This window comes from Schistocerca piceifrons, chromosome 3 (genome assembly GCF_021461385.2).
Source record: "Schistocerca piceifrons isolate TAMUIC-IGC-003096 chromosome 3, iqSchPice1.1, whole genome shotgun sequence".
Classification (NCBI taxonomy): Eukaryota; Metazoa; Arthropoda; class Insecta; order Orthoptera; family Acrididae; genus Schistocerca; species Schistocerca piceifrons.
The window spans coordinates 819,316,058-819,338,097 of record NC_060140.1 but is presented as its reverse complement, the minus strand read 5'-3'; the positions used below and the strand labels follow the sequence as shown (position 1 = coordinate 819,338,097).

The 22,040-nt window shown below is 38.5% G+C and overlaps 1 protein-coding gene across 5 annotated transcripts in view; it reads right to left on the bottom strand.

Annotated features, from left to right (window-relative positions):
* Nucleotides 1-22,040, bottom strand: part of LOC124789456 (CCR4-NOT transcription complex subunit 7) — a 151,841-nt gene that overhangs the window by 67,158 nt on the left and 62,643 nt on the right. For all 5 annotated transcript variants that reach the window (XM_047256818.1, XM_047256820.1, XM_047256823.1 and 2 more), the window contains one exon: nucleotides 16,651-16,812. In XM_047256818.1, the coding sequence (XP_047112774.1) occupies nucleotides 16,651-16,812 (162 nt within the window). The remainder of the gene's footprint in view (nucleotides 1-16,650; nucleotides 16,813-22,040) is intronic.

Genomic DNA, 22,040 nt, shown 5'->3' with positions numbered 1-22,040 from the left:
AGCGACAACTAGATCTTTTTGGGAATCCATTATTAAGGAGTCCGTGGAGATACGATTGGCAAAAGATCTTATTAATCGAGACGGCGGCTTTCAGATGGATAAAGCATGGGATCCTGTAATTTCTTTAATCGCTTCACAGAGACATGGGTCTTCATCTAGTGTGACGGCTGACGAAAATTGATTTTATACTTTCGACTACCGCGCCTCAGCTGCGCGAAGGCGCTTTACGACAGATAGCGCAAATGTAGGTACACCACTACGCATGCGCGGCCCGCTTCTGCTGCAGAGCGTGCCAAATTAGATAGGGGGCGCGGTATTAGCCTTCTCCACTGCACAATTTTCGGTATATATAGAACGACGTGCACCAGTAATCTTCAGTCTCGTACTCACCTGAAGATGGCTGCATGTTTGTTAGCCGAAATATCGTGCCAAGATGTTAATGTGATCCGGCAGCAAGCCCGAAATATGACGGACCAATCAATACGGCGGGAAAACTTCAAGATACACTTCAATGACAGTTCTTAAGACGCATGTTTCCTGGCCAGATTATCTCACGTTTTGGCAATGTTCCTTGGCCTCCCAGGTCACTCGACTTGTCAGTATTTTTTTTTTTTGGGGGGTACCTTAAGAACTGTGTCTCTAACCACAAACCACGAAATTTGGACGAGTTGAAGAATGCAATCATGCAAGAAATTGCTGCCATCCCTGTAGAGATTTTAGTCCATGTGATGGAGGATTTTGAGAAGAGAGTTCGAGTCCTGCATTCGAAATGGTCATCACCTTGACGACATTATTTTTGACAAATAACTTTGTTACCTAAAAATGGCAAATATTGAGCTTTGATTTTGTGTAAATGAACATGCATTAATTTCATTAAAAACCGTCCATCTCTCATGTGTCATCCTGTATGAACTGCTTCCCCAAGTGACATTTACTGTGAACAACTGAGACATCTCACAAACGCAATCCAAGAGCAAACACCACAAAGAGTGCGTGAAGTGTTAGGCTACAGCATGATAACACCTGCTTGCATTCTGCTAGACTAACAAAAAACACTGCACATGAATTGGGTTGGGAAGTTATTCTTCACGAACCTTGTTCACCTGATCTTGCGCCCTCAAATTTAACCTTTTCAACTTCCTTTTTCGGATGAAAATGCACCCTGAATACGTCTGAACAATTTGTTTGTCTCAAAACTGCATGATTTTCACAGTCACAGAATCTATAAGTTACCCCAGAATATGCAGACTGTTGTAAATAGTGAATGAGAATATATTATTGATGACTAAAGTCTCTGTTATAATATACATATAAAAGTTTATTGTTGTGTTTAAAAACTTATCGAAAAACACTACAAATTTATGCACCAAAGTAATACAACTGCATGTGTTTGTGACACTTTTGGAAGAAAAGAGGCATGAATGTAACAGGCACACTTCAACTAAATAGGAAGAATGTACTCGATTCCTTGAAAATCGAGACTCAAGAAAGGTGAACTTAGCACAGTGTGTAATGGTGCTGGAATGGATGGATAAAAAACAGGTGGCCTTTACTTCAACATTACATAACAAAGCAGTTATTTAATTTTTTGTTTGTTCGCCAGTACACGTCTACAATAAAGGTACACATTGAAATCCCAACACCACAGTGCTGTAGCACATTGTTAGAGGAGTTAAAACTGCACAGCCCATTGGCTAGGTGGAATATCATGCAGTAACTCACTTTCAGCAGTAACAAAAATGTTACAGCTGTCAGGTCAATTCAGACGACTTTTTCAACTGTTTTTCCCGACAAAGCTGCAAAAATTCTGTTACTGCTGGAAACTAATTAGCCCACGATATTTCACTTCATGAATGGACTGTGCCATTTTGTCCGGCGTGCTACGGTATTCTGGTGCAAGTATTTCTCAGCAGCCACCAGGAATGCAGACACAAGCCTGCAGGTACAAAAATTAATAATATAACCTTATTTTTTGAGGTAATAACTAAAACGTTATGACAACTTCTCGTAATCTAATACTTATCCACTTACAAGGTGTGGTCCCATCGGTGGGATGGACTTTTTCAAATCATCCTAATAGTGATGTGGGTTAGGGTTTCAGGTATCATGCTCTGCAGCCATCCACCTCTGTTGGGTCCCATTTATGATTAATCAAAAAAATCTGAAGTTTTGCATGATGTTCTACTGCTTAAAAAATGAAAACATTACACATATTGGGTGCATAATGTAATGTTTTAACATAAAGAACACAAAAGCAAAAGGTTCTGGGTTCAAATCTCGTCAAGTTCTTTTAAATATTTCATTTTTAAATCTTTATAAAAATGACTTTGTTCATTATTTCTTTTTTTTTCCCCCTTCAAATAACTGGTTTAAATGTGTGCTTGTGTTTCTTTTCCTTCGGCACATAATTTTAATCACCATATTAATATTTCATTTGCTCTAATTTTTCTTCCTATAATTCTTTTTCCCCTTGTAATCTTTGTTAATGTGATTTAATTGTCGTTCTGTATTAACCTCAATTTAATTTCTTCCATAATCTTATATTTTTGTCTCTGTTACTGCATACATCATCATTATCATTACTACTACTACTAATTTTGCTCGAGTTTCATTAAATTTCTGTGTGTTATTTTGTCCACAGTGCAATAAGAATTTATGTTTTAAATGTCTGTTTCAAGACTGCCATCCAAAAAATGTACATCTTGCAATAAAAAATACACTATTGCAGATTCACTGTAAATAGACTATTTTATCTTTTGTTTTTTAACCAAAATAGAGTAACATTTTCAAATGTTTAAATCTTATGATAGATAAAAATAACTAGATTCACAGGCACAAAGATTCCAAGTGGAGACAGAATGGTAGGAAGAAAAAATGAGAGTGAATGAAAAAGTTAATACTTGGAAAGAGAGAGAGGGGCTGGCCAGTACTTACCTCAGCTCTGTACAGCTGATAGATACACAAAAAACAGAACCGAAAATTTACATTCCTAGCTTTCGGAACAAATGTTCCTTCATCAGGGAGGAGAGGGGGGAAAGAAAGGGAAGAAGGGAAAGTAGATTCAGTTACTCACAACCCAGGTTATGAAGCAACAGGGAAAGGAAAACAGGGAGGGTAGCAAGGATGGAGGCATGGTTGTCAGAGGGAAGTCAAAGATATTCTACTGTAAGTACTGTGCCAGCTTCAGACCAAAGAGGATGCATACAGAAGTAAAGAGGTATATAGTATAGAGATAAACACAACTATGTAGGATGAGAAGATGCGTGAATGGCTAAAGAGGAAAGGAAAGAGGAGAAGACTGAAGAGTCCCTCACTAGGCCTCACAACGGCTTCCATAGACTTACTCACTCCACCTGAGCCACGTACCCCTACCTTCTACCCATTACCCAAAATCCACAAAGAGAACCATCCTGGCCGTCCCATTGTGGCAGGCTTCAAAGCCACAACAAACGTATCTCAGCTCTGGTAGACCAACACCTCCAACCTATCACCCGCAGACTCCCATCCTACATCAAAGACACAAACCACTTCCTAGAACGCCTCAAATCCATACCCACTCCTCGCCCACCTGAAACCTTTCTTGTCACCATAGATGCTACATCCCTTTACACAAACATCCCACATACCCATGGTCTCTCTGCCCTTGAGCACTACCTATCCCAACACCCACCCGAAGAGCTTCCAAAAACCTCGTTCCTTATCACACTTACCAACTTCATCCTCACCCATAATTACTTCACTTTTGAAGGCCAGACCTACAAACAAATCAGGGGAACGGCCATGGGAACCAGGATGGCACCATCCTATGCCAACCTCTTCATGGGCCGCATGGAGGAGGCTTTCCTGAAGACCCAACAGCTGCTTCCCCTGGCGTGGTATAGGTTTATCGATGACATCTTTGTGGTCTGGACTCATGGTGAAGAAACACTCCTTAATTTCCTCCATAACCTCAGCTCCTTTTCAAATCTGAATTTCACCTGGTCCTCCAAAACCCAAGCCACCTTCCTGGATGTTGACCTTCATCTTGTTGAAGCTCATATCCACACCTCTGTCCATATCAAACCCACAAACTAACAACAGTACCTTCACTTTGATAGCTGCCATCCATTCCACATCAAACACTCCCTTCCCTACAGCCTAGGTATTTGTGGCAAACGTATCTGCTCCAGTGACGAATCCCTCAACAATTACACCAATAACCTAACCAGTGCTTTCCTCTCCCCGCAGCTATCCTGCAGACCTTGTCCACAAACAGATCTCCCGAGCAATACATTCCTCCCCGTCCAACAACAATGTTCCTATCCCCAGACCACACAGAAGCATCCCCCTTGTCACCCAATATTATCCTGGCCTCGAAAACATCAACAAATTACTCCGCCAGGTATATGACTTTCTCAAGTCACCCCTGAAATGAGATCATCCCTTGACAAAATTCTCCCCACACCACCCAGAGTTGCCTTTTCTCGCCCCCCTAACCTCCGTAACATCCTTGTTAAACCCTACAATATTCCCAGACTACCTTCTCTACCCAGTGGCTCCTACCCCTGTAACCGACCCCGCTGCAAAACCTGCCCCATGCAACCCCCCACAACCACCTACTCCAGCCCCGCTACTGGTAAAACATACACAATTCAAGGCACGGCCACGTGTGAAACTACACGTCATTGATCAACTGACATGCCTGCACTGCACAGCCTTTTACATCGGTATGACAACAACTAAACTGGCTGAGCGCATGAACAGACACAGACGAACTGTCCGCCTAGGAGATGTCCAATACCCAGTAGCGGAGCATGCCCTCCAGCATAATTCTAGGGACCTAGGAGCCTGCTACACTGTATGTGCCATTTGGCTTCTCCCACCCAACACCAGTCCCTCTGAACTGCGGAGATGGGAACTTGCACTCCAACACATCCTTTCATCCCGCCATCCCCCTGGACTGAACCTACGTTAAACAACCTCACTCCCATTTACTCTTCAGTCTTCTCCTCTTTCCCTTTCCTCTTTAGCCATTCACACATCTTCTCATCCTACATAGTTGTGTTTATCTCTATACTATATACCTCTTTACTTCTGTATGCATCCTATTTGGTCTGAAGCTGGCACAGTACTTACAGTAGAATATCTTTGGCTTCCCTCTGACAACCATGCCTCTATCCTTGTTACCCTCCGTTTTCCTTTCCCTGTTGCTTCATAACCTGGGTTGTGAGTAACTGAATCTACTTTCCCTTCTTCCCTTTCTTTCCCCTCTCTCCTCCCTGATGAAGGAACATTTGTTCCGAAAACTAGGAATGTAAATTTTCGGTTCTGTTTTTTGTGTATCTATCGGCTGTACTGAGCTGAAGTACGTACTGGCCAGCCCCTCTATCCCTTTGTTAGTATTTGTTTCACATCTTTATATGAGATTTTCCATTAATCATTTAAAGTTAATACTTGGATTAAAATAAAGTGACAAATAATTACATTTAAACTAATTAACTGAATAAAAATAATGATTAAAGTAATTTCGATAAAGATCTAAAAATAAAAAGTTTCTTTGAAATTGACAAGGTTCAAACCAACAACCTTTTTCATGTGAGGATTGTTACACAACCAGTCAGTTAATATTTCTATTTTAAAAGATTTAGAACATCATGCAAAATTCTACTTTATTTTCTGTTGTTTGGGCCGGTATTACACTTTCAAATTTCTTTGACAAAGAAATTTGATCAAATATTCATCATAGTCCCTACAGAATGGCTAGTATATAGTAACAGAAGAACAGCATGATATCAACTGAGAAATTGCTTTTTTTCATGCTGTTAGTTTGACAGTTCTCAGTCACTAAATGAGGAGTCATTTTTCCAACATAAATGCAAAATGTAATTAAACTAATATTCCTCCTGTTAATGTTAACATATAACAACAAAATCTGAGTGTATGTACACAGTTCACAGTAGCAGAGTCGTAATCTTAGCATTGAAAATCCTTTAAAATGATAAATGAAATATGACCTGATGTGTTTAAGTTCAAAAGGAGTTAATTACGTATATCTGTATGCTTGCCAAATACTTTCTGGTGCTTTATGCTTATTATAGTTCATTTTACAAATTTCTTTACAAATTTCAGATTCATTTTAATACATTCAAAACTAGGCACAATTTTTACATTCTTGGATATTAGCTGCTATTTACTGTTACAAAAACCTTTTGGCCTAGTCCTTGCTTGTATGCCTTGTGTGTAGCTATCAAGATTCTCTTTCTTGGCTTCAACATTTAGTCCTCTAATATGACTGCCTGTGAAGCTTCCTTCTCTTGTGCATATCTTAACCAACAACTAACACACATTCTAATTACATTTAGCACGAAACTCAATGCCTATACAATTTCAGCTATCTACCACTGCTGCTTCATCAATGAACTGTATTGTGCTAATTTTTCATCCTTAACATGCAACAACAGTTCTTTAATTCCCTTTTCAATCAACAAATAAAAATTAATGGTGACAATGAACTTGCTTTATATCTTTCCTCATTTTCACTTATACAAATCTGCGATTGTAAGCTACTGTAATCTCCTTTGAAGATCGTAAGTGTATTTCCATCTCCTTGCCTAAAAAAGGAAAAACATATTATTAAAACCAAGATTATAAGATGCCTTTCCATATTTATAGCACCACACTAAGTTCTGAAACACAACACCCTTTGCATTTTGAATGTGCTTCTCCACCCCATATACACAATATACATAGGTTTCATGTAGTGTTTATACATGCCAGCTGTTTTCAGTTAACAGAAGACGATCACTTTCTTTAATTAAATCTGAGACGAGGCACTAAGTACGATCAAATAAATCTGACAAAAAGCAACATTTTACTAAAGTGCACTATCCCACTACACCAAAAGTATCTGACAAAGCAAATTGGCCTAAGAAATTTGGCCTTACAAATGAAGGCCCAAGAGGGGGAATGGCTCCAGGCTGAGATACCTGGGACCGTAACTTTTATCACCATATAGATGGTTTTGAAATGTCGATCCCATCAGTGGGGGTGTCTCCTTGTTAGACACGTGTTTCTTTGTTAAGAGTGTTATTATGTGACAAACAAAACGACCCATATTACTACTTTTTTGCTTCTAGTCGTACTCGGAACATGTGGAAAGCATGCCATGTTGCACAGCAGATCATATTCTACAGCACAATGTAAGCCTCTTACAACTGTCGAAATATGTCATCACCTTCCAACTCAGAGGAGGCAAGACCATTTAACAACAGAACCTTGTCTCAAAGCCCTGCGGTGTTCACATCAAGTTCCATGTTGATTATCAATTTATTTAGCCTCCAGATGTCCATCTGCATCACTGAAGGGAAACTCACCCTCCCAAAACCAGAACAAGACACTTGTGGCCAGTAACAAGAGCTGCCGTCTCTCGGACATGTCCAAAAGAACAAAAACTATTTTTGATCCTGCAGCCATTTATGATTGTGAGCCACAGGAAATAAAGACATTAGCTGTTACTGGGCACTGAAATATATCAATGGGGAACCTTAAAAAATTGTGGCAGACTGGACCTGTAGCCTAAGTAGAGTCCTACTCTGGCTTAAAATTTTCGTTAGTCATGACATATTCACTTAGTCACGCACTAGATTCAACTCATTTAAACGTACACTACTGAAGCATAAAGAAATGGTCTCTGGAAGAGTTGTACTGTGTTTTATCTGTTGCCCATTCCCAGTAACAAGGTTTACATTGATATACATGATGTTTATGTGACTACATTCCATGATGATCATAAAATTTTGAACATGTTAGAAGCTTGAGTTTATATGAACATGTTATGCTAACAAACTGTTTAGATACAATATATCTTCACCTGCTTAGAAACAAGAACACTCAAAATAATTTAAGCCAAATGTGACTTGCAATGCTTTATTTGTGCATTGGCAAATCTATGATTAGTTCCATAACAATAAAAAGATCACTCTGTTTATTACATACATTTTAATATCATTTCTACTGGGCCTATCTATTTCTGATCCTACAAACATGTAACTAAAAATTCAGTTTCTTGATCAAGGTAATTGAAACTGATTTGACAAATACCTAAACAGAAATTTTATGTAGCTTATGGCTAGTATCACATTAGGCAAGGGACTTTTTTCATCACGATACATGTAAACATATCTGAAACACAGATAAAAGTTCATGATTATAAGTTAATAAGTTACTCGCAACCGCATCACATCTTAAGCTGCATGTGTTCCTTGGGTGTTTCTAAATCAGTAACAATACTGGGGCCAGGCAATCTTGGTTATCTCCTGGCATGCACACACACACACACACACACACACACACACACACACACACACACACACACACACAGAGAGAGAGAGAGAGAGAGAGAGAGAGAGAGAGAGAGAGAGAGAATGGTGTGTGTGTGTGTGTGTGTGTGTGTGGAGGAGGGCAACTCAATACTGCAGAAAATATGGATACCACTTGGAAGTGGAACAAAAGGCACTTACAAGTTGTTTCTGTCACGTGGACATGGTAGGGGCAGCCTGTCAGAGAGAACTATGATCTATTTCCTTAAGTTTTGACTGATTTTCAGAATGAAGATGCCAGTTTCAAAGATACTGTAGCTCCATAAATATACACTGGAACTTTGATTTTAAATTCTCCAATTTTACATTTTTTGCCATTCTACACCATAAATTCACAGCCCCTGTGAAAAATCCATAAGACCAATGGTAAAAATTCCCCGATTTCACATTTCTTCCTAGTAAGGTTTACCTCGATTCTAAGTTTTTACTTGACATCTCACTTGACTTCGTCCCATTTTCTTCCTACTGACATTTGATGTGGCTGAACGAGTTATAAGTGGCACAGAACACAGATGGTTCACACCACAGGTGGTGGCGGAGTTAAGGGAATAATTTAGGCCGATGTGAGAGAGGAGGTGTGAAGGAGGAAATGCTGACATAATCCACGATCAATATTGCCAAACAACTTACCATATTTAACTTAACCGCACAGTTATGATGGAACTACTGCTAGGTAGCAGTGGTAATGGAAAAACAAGACAGTCAACGTGAAGTATTTCAGACCGAGCCATAAGTGATTAAGGGGCCCAGCCTCCACCTTTTATTGTGCATATATTTCTGATGTACCGGATCCAGCAACAATATCAATTGTCAACCTTTTAAACTCCAACACTGAGTCTCTAAGAATATGTTCAGTCGTAATTGAGGAAACATTGCCCATTTCCAGATAGTGAACTCGTATTGGCTGGCAACTTGTTGAGTCACACAGTAGGCAGCACAGCCAGTGCACCATACTAACACATGTAAAATGACCTTGCCTACTGGATTTGTGGAGAGGGGGAGTGGCCCTTCAGTGACGGGAGTGCTGGTAGGGGTGAAAGCATTTTGTGAAGTGCTGAAAATATACTTTTCATGCAGATGACACACTATGGCAGAGATTTCACACAGAAATAGAACAAAGGTTTTCAAATCTGATATGATACAGCTGGTAACAACTACATACACTACTCATGTATATACTTTCCACAAAACACACCACACACTGTAAATCGCAAAGATTGGCAGCAGTGATGGAGAACATGAAACGAAGCTGCAGCTCACCTGAGCTTTCTTTCAAATTTACATTTTACACAATGTACAGAAATTCACTGAGCTGACTTGTAAGCTTGTAACGTCAATTGGGGAAGTAAACTCATTTTTTCATGTCTCGGTTTCTCTCATCAAGCCTAAAACAACATGTTAACAGTGGTGAGTATAGGAATGTGGCTCGAAAGAAAAGCATTGAACAATAACAGCAATGGTGGCAAAGTATGTCATTAAGCAGATGTTCGCATTTATGCTTATGGTTTTACCAATTAGATGTGATGTTTTTGGTTTAATTCAACATGTTCATCAAATTTTGCTTTTTTTTTCTGGATAAGTACAAAGGATGATCTCTCAAAAACATGTGTATTGAACATACAGTTTGCGGTCATAGCATACCAGAAAACATGCTCGATTATCTTGTACTCAGATACCAATTTCAATTTTTTGATGAGTTTTTACTTCTTGTTACACATCTGATTTTTTTAAGAACTTATGAAATTCATTACCACAACTTACTGTACAAACACTGTATTGTACATTTAATTTCCTTCACTTAGGTTTTATACAAAGTATTGAAGAGGATTATAATTCTTAATCATATATGCCAATTACAATTTTTGCTCATGTTTTGGGGGGTTTTAACGTTTTTTAAGTCTGGACCATGCAGAAATGTAAAATAGGGGTTTTACTGTATCTCCTATGATGACAGCTATATTGTTCAAGCTAAATTAACTGCCATTATTCTTCATTTGTTTTGAGAAATCAAAACCAATATTTCCCCTGAGCACAACTGAGAAATCTTTCAAGACAAGAGCTACAAAAGTTTCAAGTGGGCGTTTCAATTTTTATGACTGCCCATGCCTGAGATAACTGCCTAGCTCTATCATGTACTATAAAACAATGAGTAAAAAAATCTTTAAATTAAATATACAGTGATAATATCTTTAAGATTGTTTGAGGCACGTTTAACTCATTTATCTGGCTCAAAATATACCCTTTAACCCTACAACAGCGAGAAATGCGATATCCCTAGAACGGGAAAGGGTCATTTGAACCTTAATGAGATTTGAATTAAAAATTCACAACATGGTTAAAAATAAGGTCTTTACTTTATCCATTCAGCTGTATGCTTGTGCCACCCATGGACTCCCATCAGGCAATGTGTGCCACCTGTGGCTCACACTTGTTTCTACGAGTTATGATACCTGCGAAACAATGATGTACGATGCATTACCCGTCAGTCAGGTACAACGAACAGCTGCAAATACAATTTTGTGTGACCCTTCAACTACAGAGCTTTCTGAACAACTGAGATAGCACATAATTCGTGATTAATCTCGTGTAATTTTATGTGATCTTACACCACTTTCAAAATAAGAGGTCAATGTATTAAAATAGTAGCCTATGGCATTTGAATAACACTGCTGCCTCACGGTGAGAAACAGGAAAAGCAGCACTGCTAGATGAAGGGCAGTGTAAATAAGCATGCCGCCCCATAGTGTGTCAGTGTGAGTGTGTTAATCAAATCTTTACCTCAAAGTTCAAACATTTTTAGATTACTGTTTCGGATACAAACCACTGCAATTCTATACAGAAATGTGACCTGTTTCTGACATTTCTTCATTAATTTCATTTGTTTGTTTCAACACACTGAAATTATGCTTCAAGCTGATTATTGGTATTTTTTGTACAAGTTGTCTGCAGATGACATTTTTTCGATTTCTCACAGATGCCACTGGTCTTGTTTCCTTTGCACATTCCAATTTGACGATTCCTTCTCTTTCCTGCATTGTCTGGCCCTACAGCTAATTCTTCATTCAACTAGCTTTCTTGCTGATCTTTGCTGTTTCCCATTCACGAGTTCATTTATCAGCTAAAGAATAAACATTTTTCTCTACATGTTATTTTCATTTATTTGCTTGTAGATGATCCACATTTATTTCTACCATGTCTAGCATATGGTAGAAGAAATGTACCTGTCATTTCCTAAAATCAAACTCAGTTCAATATTTGTGAATGATTTGATCGAAGATATCCATACCATATTTTGTGCCATTACATACCATACTTTGTGCCGTTACAGAAGATAACATTTTCAGATTTCTTCTTTCCTTCTTCGCCGAAGGAAACTTCAGGATGCATTGCACCGAGATTAATGAAATTCTTACTCTAATTCCTTGAGTATGACGTCACGGAGTGTTCTGGTTTATCAGTCTTTTTCAAGATAATGGAATTTTGGTCAAAATGCTTCTTCACACAGATAGTGATTTTTCAGCAAAACTTGTTCATTGTTCTTACTAGCAATATTTTCTTCCATTGAAGTTTCTTGACAAGTTCAATAGAGGTGAAGAGGCTGTCTGTTGTGTTTCTTCCCTCATTTAGAAATAGCTTCAATGGGCAAAGAACAACATACTCCCACAATGTCTGGTTGTCTGGTTCGTCCTCCTCCTCCTCACCAAGTTATGGGAAAGTATTTCAAATGTACTTTGATGCCACATCTGTGGCTATCCAAAACTCGAGTCCATATTTGTCAGGTTTGTTTGGTGTAAATTGGGTAAACCTGCACCAGTGCTCACCAGTTGTAAGATTTTCACCATGGCAGTAACAGAGGAGGCAATTTTTCCATGAACTTGTTCCATGTTTCAGAAATAAAAGTTCAGTTGTCAGCATGGATTTGTTGAGTTCAGGAAGACTTCTCACCAAAACTAAAGGATTCTGCAAGTTCACAGAATCTGTCACTTGTCGTTTTATGCCCAATAAAATTAGGCCCCCAAAAACATGACCAAAAGTCATCCAATGAGACATCTTTAGCACAAAAAGTACCTCCTGTAGTGTACACAGTAGCAATTGTTGCCTCCAATTCATTCAACGATACAGTCCAACTGGTGATTGCTGCTTCATTCCAAGAATTTGATTCTCTTGTTTTATGACATGCAGTATTGATTCTTCAAAAAGAAGTCTAAAGACACCAATGACAGCCATCCACTCTGTGGCAACCATATGCAATGGGCCCTCCTCCTAAGTGAAGGTATGTTAGCGACTTCACATTCTGTTCTGTCTCTAGTTGCCATCTTCAATGTTGTACCAGTTGACTCCCGAGATTATTATGGAAAGAACTGATGTGGGAGACATCTACCCACAGTAACTCCGTAACTGTTATGTTTTGTGAACAAAGAATTTTTTCTCTTAAAAAAAAGAAAATATGGAGTTGCTGTGACGTTGTGAATCAAAGCAGAGAGGTGGAGCTGGCAACAAGCAAGAAGCCTGTCATTGATGGAAAGGTAGCAATGGGTTCCAAATAGCATGTTTATACAGGAACTATGGAATAGTTGTCATGTTAAATTTGTCAGTATTAAAGAGGAGAAGTTTAGAGAGTAATCTAAAATAGTAAATATGAAATGTAAATATTTTCTAAGCCAAGGAAAGGTTTAATAGTAACAGAAAGCCCAAAAACCTTGATAGACGAAAGGCCTGGAGGTAGCAGTGCTTCAACTGCTGCTAATGAGAGACCTCCTAGAGCACGAGACAGGAGCAGGTGGGACACAGACTGATGTCGCTGCATTGAGAGCTGCATCATGAAGCTGACGAAAAGCAGGTGAACATTAACATTACCTATAAATGTATCCATGTCCTTTCACGTGGACAAATCCATTTCTAATTTGCCTTGTTGGTGGAGCTGTCATTACACTATTTAGTTTTCTCCGTATTAATAGCACTGTAAAAGGCAGAAGAAGCTATTAGTAGTTTTGAATCTTAGTTATAAGCTGGGCATGTCTACTTCTGTGAAGTCAAGATTAGTATTCCAACACTGTTAACTTGCTAATTACGCAGTGCTGAGAGTCAGAAGTGTGGTTTTGTGCACAGAAGTTACCTGTCGAAAGTCATCAAAGGCTAGGGAGAAATGTTTTGACACAGTAAAATAGGGAGAGTGTTCTAGCCAGCCGAATAATAAGGAATAAAAAGGTTCCTCCTCTTTTTTGTGCATGTTATGACCTCCAGTGTAGGCGCACACCCAGGTTGCAATTCCATTTTAGATGACAGCTCCTGAGACTCTTAACATATGTGAAGAATGCACCACTGAATGGTAACAAATGGAGGTTTAAATGTATTGAAAAATTAGGATTGATGAACCAAAACAGTCTGGAAACCTTATAGGCTTCTTGTGGCACATCCCCAATACTAACACGAGTCGAAAGAAAAACATATTGTTGGATTATGATAGTTATGCAAGGTTTTCTCACTTAACACAGTTGCCTTGCACTATACTTGGTTTCTGTTTTTCTCCCAATAGAGCACAGCACCTAGGTCATTACCTCTCTCTGGCTTACTGACAGCGGAGATACAGGGTTTTCTACTAATAATATATATATATTTTTATTTTTTTATTTTTTGGACAGGAGGTATTCATTCTGCACTGAAGATACAAAGTTTCACTGGACACAGTGGCAGAAACTTAACTAACAGGAATCCAATCACAAAAACATGAAGCCAGGGGACACACCACAACTCCTCTTCAGTCTCATTATCGTTCCAAGTTATCTCTGGCAGAAAAATCACCGTCTGAATCCAGTAAGTCACTTCTGATTCATTATCACAGTTCTCTATACTACGCAAAATCTCTTCATTAGTATGACCACGATGATGTGGCATAAAAGGAAACTCCTGTTTTGGCTCAAAAAACGCTACCCAACTAACAAGGTGAGTAACAGCAGCAACATGAGAAATAGAACGAAAAAGTTAATTTACACTTTTCAGCAATGTGTATAAACATCGTGTGAGGCAGAGATTGTTAACCAATGCCAAACGCAACACTAGTACCTTTGAGATTATGAGAAACTGCAACATTCTAAACAGGAGTTGTGCCAGCAGTCAAATGACCCATCTCGCTGTTCTGGGAATGCTCCACGAAATTTTCGTGAAATTGTGAAAATTCAGCAAATTACAGCAAACTATTGCCAAAAGAAGAAAAAAAAACCCAAGGAAAATTTGCAAAGTTTGGTGGAAAAATGTTGTAAATGCAATTCATTACAGCAGAAAAAAGTCTAAAGGTGTCTTTTGACACATTTCATTGTTCTAGTGTTGAACACTTCATGCTTTTTGATGTCTAATTATACATTTAAAAAAAAATTTTCTCTTAGTCTCTGACAAGTGGATCAGCTAATGTTGTAATTTGCTTATTCTGTCACCATGTGGATGTCAGTAGGCTAAATGATGGGAAAAATTTCAACAAAATGCATTTTTTACAGTGATATCCACTTCTTTATTAAACAACTACTTATTTATTGCTTATGAAAGCATAAACAAAAATTTATCCAATATAATACACAAAGGGCTTTCAAAACTAACAAATTCACCATGCAATAATATTAATAATTAGATAAAGATGTCAGGTAAACAGTGATAGAGATGAGACACATGTATAACAATAAGAAGAGAAGGACACACCACGTCTACAAAAACAAGAGCATATGCACGATCCAGCTGATATTAGTCTCATGCTGAATGGCGAAATAGTTTCAATACTTCACAACAATGGTTCTGAGTACACTTGCTACTAGTCAGTACCCATCACATTTTCTGATTTCTTCAAACTGATAATGGGCTAAAACTTTTGTCTTTGTGGCAGGACAAGACATGAGCTCAGTTTCTGACGGGGTGGGGGAGGGGGCTACCTTCCTTCCCCTCCCCCTTCCCCCTTACAATATAACACTTCTCCAACAGAGCAAGTTGTCACTTGGGTACTAGATATAGGCAGTGCTTGAGGGAGACTCAGTTTCCAACTCGGTAGTGTTAATATCACGTCGACATTGAGGTCATCAGAGACGGAGCATAGGCTTGGAATATTTCTGGTACGGGGAAGAACTCAGCAGTGCCTTTTCAAAGAAGCCATACCAGCCTTTGCCTGGAGCTATTTAGGAAAATTTCAGAAAATCTAAATCTGGATATCCAGCTGCAGATTTGAACTCTTATACTCCCAAATATGAATACAACATGCTAACCATTGTGCCACCTCGCTCTGTCCCCCCATTCTGAGTAACCTATGGTGAAACATACGTAATGTGATGTGATGTAATATAATGTTCCAACAAGTCTTCATATTGATAACTGCATATTTATGGAATAATACTGTAATGGATAAGTGATTTTAATCTCATTTGGAAAGGCAGTGGCCAGAGAATTATATACTTATTGCCTAACTTTTTTTCTATGTGCGAATGTGCTTGATGTTGCTTGAAAGTAGCAGTTTCTTTCTATCTTTAATTGTTAATGAGTTCTAAATTTATTTACAGGATATTATTATAGTACCTCAAGTTATGTGAATACATCATGAGCAATATGAAATCACATTAACTGATGCTGAATTAACCAATTACAATAAAGTGTACGAAGAGGTATCTAAGTATGCAATATCACAAAGAGAGTAACTAAATGCTATGCCTACTGCTTAGTAGTAACACTTATACACAAAAGTATTTTCAAAAATAAAGTAGATACATAACTAAGGAATGATTTCAACATGTATATCTCCTAACCATAAAAATGAACATTAGCCTCACTTTAATTGAAATGACCCTCCTGCAACATTTAATAACTCATCATATGTTAAGTACATTTTAAACTGAAAACAAAGTAATGATAGCATTTTAATCTAAGTAAACTCATGTTAAATGAAGTGTTTTAATTTTAAATGTGAAAACTATTCCCATATATAGTTTTCAATAAAACTCAAAACAATTACAGGTGTCTTCTATCTACAATGTTTTACAGTTCTACCCAGAATATTATTTCAAGAAAAATAAATCGAGCGCCAAATGTCTGCGTTGAGGTACCATTCCCTTTCAGCAGCTGGCATACAATCATTAAAACCAAAATATGTCTTAATGATTATTGCAGCAGCATACACCAAAAGGGAACAGTACAGTAGTCTTATTACAGAGTTCCCCAAGCATGCTACAATAAAATTCTACGGACTGCCAAATTCACACAATAAACCAGGAAGGTTATTTCATTCCCATAAAACTGTTTTACTTAAAGTTATGGAACATACCTGTGAAATGACAGCCACTTTATATTATCCATTAGAACAATGCCAGACGTCATTAAAAGTTCTGCGAAATCTAAAGGGTCTATGCCTTCTTCTTCATGTTTCTTGAACTGAATACCTGAATTCTGCAACAGGTCGATGCTGTCTTGAGCATACATATCTTCCCTAAACCAAAAACAATAACACTGTAACAAAGCTCGTAAAGATAACACTGAAATACTGTTTGGTTTCAGTAACTTAAATTACTGCTTGCAAGTAAGCCATCTTCAAAATGCTTCAAATAAGTGGTCAGGGACCTATTTTGTGTTCTGTTGTTAACGTGGATACTGCAAACATTCACAGGTATCGATGCAACTGTGAAATGTCCACTCATAACTTAGTAACTTACTGTGAAACAACTGGCTTCGATATCACACTTTTATTCAGAGCCAATAGCAATAGTAATACACATGTCTGTGAAAGTTATTAATGAACAGAAAATATTTATAGTACAGAGAGAAAATCTACTCACTCAATGACAAACAAACAGAAACACACAGACTTAAAACTGCTGTTTCAGAATAAGGGTCCCTTTCCTCAGAAAAAGAGGAAAAGCTTGTGATAAGAGATGTTATTGTTGTTGTTGTTGTTGTTGTTGTTGTTTATTTATGGTGCTTAACGTCATGGTTATCAGCATCCTTATATTTACTGTACAATTTTAATAAGGCTAGAACATATAAAATCCAGATATGCAAAAAAAGCTACACACGATCACATCTGATCTCTCACACTCAGCACTCTAAGCCACTCTTAATTGTACAAAAATAAAAACCAATATATGACAAACTATTAAAATGTTGTTAGCAGACCAGGAAAGTAACCAAGAAGCAAATGAAGAAAACATGATTGGCTGTTCACTAACGTAATAACTGAATGAGCCAATCATCCCCTACACACTCTAGAATGTCCTGCCTAACAGCTTAGGAAGGTCAGACAAAACATATAATTTTAAATCACATGCCATATCATCTCATCATCACTTAAAATAAAGGGCAGGTCTGCCAATAAACCAGTTTCTACCCTCTCGTCTGTATAAACGACTCTCAGTTAAAATGTGTCTAACTGTAATCAGAATGAATGGTGGACTCCATGTGGTTCCCAAGTCATGTAGCATCCATAAACCATAAAATTACCAAATATGCAGCAACCAGCAGCAAAATCATGTTTTATTTATTCACTACTGCAAATCGATTTCGATTGATTAACAGCCATCATCAGTGCTTTCAACTAATATGTGCCCTGAGTAGTAATACTGTCTTAAGCAGAGATCAAACAGTATTACTACTCAGGGCACATATTGGTTGAAAACACCGATGATGGCTGTTAATCAGTTGAAATCAATTTGCAAAAGTGAATAAATAAAACATGATTTTGCGACTGGTTGCTGCATATTTGGTAATTTTACGTGATCAGCATGTCACATGCATCAAACAAACCAGAGGATCATTAAGTTCCAGAAAGAAGCTATGGGTTAGCGAGCTGCTTCCTATTCAAAGATTTGCTAAGCACACGTCACTCTTCTAACTGGCCAGCCTCTTTTTATTGATCACAGCTTGTTATCTGTCATCTCCAACCACTCTACCTCCAAAAGATGCATGATGCACCTTCTCAGCAATGACACCATGGCATGCGGAGGGATAGGACAGTGGATTATGTCAAGAAGGCTGCATGCCTCCTTGGCTGTGGCATCAGCAAAATTCATTCTGAAGAATCCCTATATGTATTAGTACCTAGAAGAATAACAACTCCTTTCCCTGTCTTTGCAACTGCAAAAGGGCATCATGTACGTTCTGCGCATCAGAGCAGATCTGGAATTTCAAACCATGATTACGTTTCATCTGATACACAGTTCTACGAATCACATAGTGTTCAACGTTAAATACAGTAAACTCACTGGGATGGCAGAGTCTGGCAATGAGCAGTTCACAGGACTCCTCATTGTAGATTATATGCTACCGACAGAATCTGTGAACAAAGTCATGCTTAAAACATTCCCCTGAGGGACACTGTGAACTGGGGGAATTTATCAGCAAGAACAGTCCTGACCCTGAGCCCAAAATGACATTCAGCAAGGAAGAAGCGCCGAAAAATTGAGAGTGAACCACGAAATCCCCATTTGTGTAACTGATATATGATACTGTGCCTCCATGTCAATGCCATACGCCGTTTGAATGTCAAAAATGAAATGATTTATACTATATGTTGCTTTCATATTAATGCCTCCAGTAGTGTTCGGTTAGTGAGAAAAAGAGACTGGTAAGGCTCAATGCTACAATAACTGACTTACCTTGTATCCTTACACGTTACCAGTCCCATAACCTCCCAGATTTCCTCTCTTCTACCAGGTGCAGTCCCTGCTTCTCAAAGTAAGTTCATATCTTTCTACATGTTTACATCTGATCCCACTTCATGAACAGTTTCTTTACATCCCTATCACAACAACTGACATAAACAATTTGTTTCTAAAAGTACAAATCCAGAACGTAATATAATGTAGCAAGAGATAATAGAATCAGCAACGGAATGTCATGATATAAAAAGCCAGTGGATGAGGGGAAGATAAAGAGAAGGCAGAAGAAAGGGGGAGGGAGGAAGGGAGGCAGTCAACTGGTAGTGCAGTACATTAAAAAATGGAATGTTTATTGAGTAATACTAATTACAAGGAACAAAGGTGCAAAAACAATGGAGCTGAAGTATGAGTGGTGCAATGTTAGTAACTGAAAATGAGGATACTTCCTTGTTAGAAATAATACCAATGGTAAAAGCGCCATATTAACTACCAAATACATACTGGTATCTTATTACTATAGCAATGTGAAAAAATTTGCATTTACAATAAATGCAAATACAGGTGGAAATTTTGTCTCAAAATGTGGAAACACAATCTTACATAATGAATGCTATTTCATAGCAAATTTTATCCAGATGAAGTATTCTATCAAAGAAACAATGAGATGACAAAAGTCTTGGGTTACGACCTCCTAATATTGTATCAGATTTTCTTTTACCCATACAGTGCAGTAACCTGACATGGCATTGACTCAACAAGTCGTTGGAAGTTCCATGCAGAAATATTAAGCCATGCTGCCTCTATAGCTGCCTGTAATTGTGAAAGTGTTGCCAGTGCAGGATTTTGGGCACAAATTGATGTCTTGACTACATCCCAAATTTTTTGATGGGATTCATGTCGGGCGATCGGTGTGGCCAAACCAATACCTCAAATTGTCCAGAATGTTCTTCGGACCAATTGTGAACAACTGTGGCCCAACATGGCTCATTTTTCATCTGTAAAAATTCCATTTGTTGAAAACACGAAGTCCATGAGTGGCTGCAAATGTGCTCCAAGTAGCCAAACATAACCAATCCAGTCAATGATCAGTTTAGTTGGACCAGAGGACCCAATTATTCCATGAGAGCACAGCCCACACCATTATGGAGCCAACACCAGCTTGCTTGTTGACAACTAGGGTCCATGGCTTCGTGGGGTCTTTGCCACACTCAAACCCTACCATCAGCTCCTACCAACTAAAATCGGGACTCATCTGATCAGGCCATGGTTTTCCAGTCATCTAGGGTCCAAACAGGTTTTGTCATGCTGCTAACAAAGGCACTCGCATCCGTCATCTGCTGCTGATGCCCATGAACACCAAATTTCGCCGCACTGCCCTAAAGGATACATTCGTCGTACATCCCACCGGTATTTCTGTGGTTATTTCATGCAGTGTTGCTTGTCTGTTAGCACTCACAACTCTAAACAAACACTGTTGCTCTCGGCCATTAAGTAAAGGCCGTCAGCCACTGCATTGCCCATGGTGATAATTTCCCAACAAGTTCCAAAACGGAATATCCCGTGCATCTAGCTCCAACTACCATTCTGCGTTTTAAGTCTTAATACCCGTCATGCAGCCATGATCATGTCGGAAACCTTGTCACACAAATCATCTGAGTACAAATGACAGCTCAGCCAAGGTACTGCCCTTTTCTATACTACCAATACTACCACCCTCTGTATCTGTACATATCACTATCCCACGACTTTTGCTCACTCAATGTAGCTTCAAATAGCTTTATTTTCTGCATACAAATATCTAAAATGTAACCAATTTGCTGTGTAATTCAATGTAGGACTTTACCATGGACCTATCGGCTTAGAACAAAGAAACACAAACATTTGTCAACTCGTTACAATTCAAAAGTTGATGCAATTTGGACACTTTAATATAGCAAGTGTTTTGAACTGTGGTTGCTCCAAATAACAGTAGAGGTCAAAACTGAACTACCTCATTTACGACACAGCCAACCTCAGCAAGCAACTGTGCAATAGTCATTAATGAATTCCGTGTGTTGCACTTTGCACATTGTTTTCTTTTATTATTTTGAAATGAGTGCATAGACTAATCCAGATCCATCACAGATTTCAACTAAGACCTTCACCACACCATAAGGTATCAGGAATCCCTATAACCATGTGTCAGTTCTGCTTTCGCAGAAACACAGAACACGGATGTAGGCTGGCTGCCCTGGTGCCCTGCAAGACAGAGGCGGGACTTGTAACTGTGCACTTTTCCTCTCCTCGCCCCTCTGAGAGTCTTAAATCTAGTTTGTTTACACTTGAGGCCGACTGCCAGTTTATAGTGTCCATACTTTGGAGTATAGCAACAGGCAAACAAAATCTGTGTATGTTTTTTGATCACGCCAAAAGTCTTCCCCTAAAGTGCTAATAGAGTTATTTTTGGTCCTATTTCTATGGTAAGCATCTTGTACAATCTAGCTGTTGCATTGGCAACAGGTTTGACTGCCCATGAAGGATTGAAATCAATATTCTCTATATCTCTTAATTACCAAACTGGGTGAAAAAATAAAAGTAATGTTGAGGAACATCTTAAATCAAAGAAGCAGTCTGTTCACTGCTGATGCTTATTAGCAGAAACACTCCTTCGTTCAAAGTCTTAAATAGTGCCACAAGATGAAAACCAGTGAAGTAGTTCACTATAAACCCTTCACTGCTGTATACATACACACACATCCTGCTATGCCATTTCCTCCGGAGCTGTGGATGTGTATGTGTGTGCTGTTTGGGTTTTGTTAGAATGCTTTGGACATCTGTATGCATCCCGCTTCACTGACCTCTCACTGCTGTGGACAACATACTTCCACACCTCGGTGAATCAAAAAGTTTCAAGTGTTTATCATACAATGTATGTGACTCATTTGGGAAAAAAATTAATAAATATTTTAATACCTTCAAACACTTTATGAGATCTGACTATTTTTATGACTACACGATTCACGATGCGCAAGGACGTGAATAGGCACATCACGCACGACTGTCCATTGGATATAAAACCCAATAA